Source organism: Anastrepha obliqua, chromosome 6 (assembly GCF_027943255.1).
Source record: "Anastrepha obliqua isolate idAnaObli1 chromosome 6, idAnaObli1_1.0, whole genome shotgun sequence".
NCBI classification, from domain to species: Eukaryota; Metazoa; Arthropoda; class Insecta; order Diptera; family Tephritidae; genus Anastrepha; species Anastrepha obliqua.
Window position 1 is genome coordinate 53,187,056 of NC_072897.1, and position 4,187 is coordinate 53,191,242.

A 4,187-nucleotide genomic window follows, 5' to 3' on the forward strand; every position below is an offset into this window, starting at 1 on the left:
ACATATCAAATGAACAAATCTGTTCTGTACGCAAGCAAATGTAAGCTAATGTAAACTACATTAAATTAAAGATTCGGTAAAGAAACGCAATAAGTTATTGCACCTAGGTGGCATACAACTCCAAGAAGTAATATATAACATTCCTGGTGCGGTGATAGAACCGACCTCAAATGAAGATGCGTTTGAAATTCTAGTTAAAAAGCTAAACGAATATTTTTCGCCCAAAAGAAACTCAACGTTTGAGCGCCATTTATTTCGATCACTACTACCAGAAAGTGGTCAAAATTTAAGTCATTTAATTTTGCGGTTAAGAAATCAGATAAACAAATGTCAGTTTGGTCAAACTAAAGAAGAGGTTATAAATTATAATTTGAAAGACAAATTGATATATTAGATGCTTGGGCCCCGAAAGATCTTAAAAAACGATTATTGGAGAAAGAATATTCACTTAATGAGGTAATAGAGATGTGCCACGTATATGAGCAAATCAACAGTCAATCTGGTGAGATGACAACGGCTCCGACTTGCTCTGGCATTTGCAAAATTTCGTCTTCTGAAACCAGTAAACAAACTGGCCAAGAGTGTAGCAGATGCGGACAACAGGGACATCTCGCTAGCAATGTAAGATGCCCAGCGAAAAGCGCGAAGTTTAATAAATGCAGTTTTGTTGGACATTTCGCTCGCATGTGTCGCACAAGAAGTAATAAACGTAAACCAGATTCCTTCAACAAAAATGCTAAAAGAGCGAAGCCCGGTACGTCGAACGTAAAATAAGTTTCAGTTGCAGATAATTTCGAGCAAGAAACAAAAGATAGCGATGTACAAGCTTTTGATTGTTTCAAAATTATGTTAGAGGATGGCTCAATTTCTAACATGGATGAGAAAATAGAGTGTTACATTGGGGGTCATAAAATATCGATGCTGATTGATTCCGGATCTCAGTTTAATTTACTGAGTGATGATGACTGGGAAGTTTTAAACAGGCGGCAAGTAACTATGTGGAATACGACAACGGATTCAGAAAAGAAATTTCGTGCATACGCTGGGAACGACTTGCTAAAAGTTAAAGTTGTTTTTGAGTCAGTTATTGGAGTACAGGTGACATCAGACTTGATTTCTACGTTTTACGTGATTGAAAACGGTAGACAATCTTTGTTAGGGAGGGATACTGCGATTAAACTAAATGTGTTGAAGCTAGGTCTTGGGGTGAACCAGATACGTGAAATTCAGCCGTTTCCAAAAATCAAAGATATCAAAATTTGTTTAACAATTGATAACTCTATCAAGCCGGTTCAGCAACCGCTTAGAAGAATTCCAGCAGCATTGGAAGGAAAAATTGAAGCGAAGTTAAATGAAGCTTTAATGCAAGACATTATCGAGCCGGTAGTGGGACCGAGTGCATGGGTGTCTCCTGTGGTTATAATACGTAAAGAAAATGGAGATTTGCGCATATGCATTGACATGAGGAGAGCAAACAAAGCCATTTTGAGGGAAAATTACCCCCTTCCCACATTTGATTCATTTATGACCAGACTGAAAGATGCCAAATATTTTACAAGGCTAGATCTAAAAAGCGCTTATCACCAGCTGGAACTAGATGAGAGCAGTCGTGAGATAACGGCTTTTATTACCCATAAAGGTATTTTTAGGTACAAACGTCTTCTGTTTGGAGTGAACTCGGCTCCTGAGATTTTTCAGAAAACCATGGAAAATTTACTCGCAGGTTGTGAGAATGCTTTGAACTATCTTGACGACATAATTGTAAACGGAAAAACAGAAATAGAACACGATAAGAACTTAGCAAAAGTTTTAAAAACTTTCAAGGAATACAATGTGCAACTAAACGACGAGAAATGTTTTGGAAGGTAAGAAAACTAAAATTCTTGGGTCATATCTTATCAAGTGGAGGTACAGATCCTGATCCTGGAAAAGTAGATACTATTTTGCAATTTCGAGCACCTTCGAACAAGGAAGAAATTCGGAGTTTTTTGGGATTAGTAACTTATCTTGGCAAGTTCATTCCAGACTTAGGTAATGTCACAGAACCTCTTAGAAAGTTGACTAAAAAAGACGCGAAATTTGTGTGGGGCACACTTCAAAATGATTCATTTCACCAATTGAAACAAAGGCTTGCTATGTTGCCAACATTGTCGTATTTCAACCCGAAGAGTCGTACCCAACTCATTGCAGACGCTAGTCCAGTAGCTTTGGGAGCAGTGCTTCTGCAATTCGAGAATGAAAGCCCACAGGTAATATCGTTTGCTAGTAAAATATTATCTGAAACCGAACGGCGGTATTCACAAACTGAAAAGGAAAGTGTAGCTTTAGTATGGGCCGTCGAAAGGTTTTATTACTACTTAGCAGGAATTGAATTTGAGCTGGTTACAGACCACAAGCCGTTAGAAACGATTTTTAAACCTACATCAAAGCCTCCTGCACGTATCGAGAGATGGGTCCTACGGCTCCAATCATTTACGTTTAAAGTTGTGTACCGCTCAGGTAAAACAAATATTGCTGATTCGTTTTCCAGACTTTGTACGGGTAAGTCCGAAATTTTTGATAAGGGCTGCGAACACCATATAAGCACAATTATTGAGAAATCCATACCGCCGGCATTGACAATTTTGGAAATATCGCGCGGAAATAATTCGGATCCGGATCTTATGGATGCAATAAGCAGAGTAAAGAACGATAGCTGGAGTATTGATCACAAAAGCAAATATTTTCCATACAGGTTCGAACTATGTACGTTAGGAAATATTCTATTGAGAGGAACCAAAATAGTGATACCATCTAATTTGAGGTCCAGGGTATTAGAATTAGCACATGAAGGACACCCAGGAGAAACTGTAATGAAGTGACGAGTCCGATCTAAGTTATGGTGGCCCTTAGTTGATCGAGATGTCGAGAAGTTTGTGAAACGTTGTCATGAATGTTTATTAGTATCACGACCAAATCCACCAGCCCCAATGAACAGGCGCGCTCTACCGGAAGGGCCTTGGCTATGCTTAGCCATGGATCTGCTGGGACCGTTGCCGAGCCATGAATATGTATTTGTTGTAATCGATTATTATTCGAGATATCATCAGTTGAGATTTGTGAAGAAAATTACATCCGCGGTAATAATTGATATTTTAGAAGAGATGTTTTCGAGACTGGGCTATCCTACATCCATTACTGCTGATAATGCACGGCAGTTTGTCAGCGATGAATTTAAAAGATTCTGTGCAGATAATGCTATTGACCTGATGGCGTCTCCACCTTATTGGCCACAAGCTAATGGCGAAGTGGAAAATATAAACCGTTCAATTCTTAAGCGATTACAGATTGCTCACTCAAGGGGAGTAGATTATAAAAAGGAGATACAAAAGTTCATTCTGATGTATAACGTCACTCCTCATGGTACGACTGGCAGATCACCATCGGAATTATTATTCAATAGACAGCTGCGAGATAAAATACCATCAATTCACGACATTAAGGAGAACATTTTAGATGAAGAAGCTAAAGACATGGACATGCTAAACAAAGGAAAGGGAAAGCAAAAAGGGGACACGAATCGAGGAGCGAAAGAAAATGAAATTCGGGTCGGCGATAAGGTTCTTCTTCGAAATGTAGTATTCCCATACAAGCTGACGACTAATTTTGATACTGTGGAATATGAGGTTATAGGCCGTAGTGGAAACGATATTGTAATTCGTGGTAATGGCGAAGTCTTCCGTCGAAACATAAGTCACGTGAAAAGAATACTTGTCCTCGATTCGTTAACTACAGAGCTTCCGGAACCAGGAGCCCTAGCCTCATCTTCTACAGCAACGAATGATGAACCAGGAAACAGTAATCCAAAACTGATTTTGAAATTGAAAAACAAGGGAGGGGTGTGGAGACCTGGCAGCCCGGATGCGAGAAAATGATATGGCAACACGGAAAGTGACTGACAGCGGGAAGGGACTAAAATGGCGCCTTTGCGGTTATATAGAAGAGATTCGTTCGTGTGTATCGACTGGTTTGATAAAAATAAAATCTATTAATAAAATCCAAAATATTGTCGATCTAATTTATTCGTATTTGATATTGGACACTACGGGTCGTTACATTGTCCAAAGCTAAAATTCTATGTCTAGCGTCTATAAGAACAAAATGCATTCATAACCACAGACGTAGTGGCCATGACTATTCAATCACGA

General features: G+C 39.1%; 1 protein-coding gene across 1 annotated transcript; it reads left to right on the plus strand.

The window, feature by feature from the left end:
- Nucleotides 1-2,969: 2,969 nt before the first annotated feature.
- Nucleotides 2,970-3,914, plus strand: LOC129250533 (uncharacterized protein K02A2.6-like). The gene has a single exon (XM_054890152.1). It carries the CDS (start codon nt 2,970-2,972, stop codon nt 3,912-3,914), a length of 945 nt encoding a protein of 314 aa, XP_054746127.1.
- The last annotated feature ends 273 nt before the right edge of the window (nt 3,915-4,187 follow it).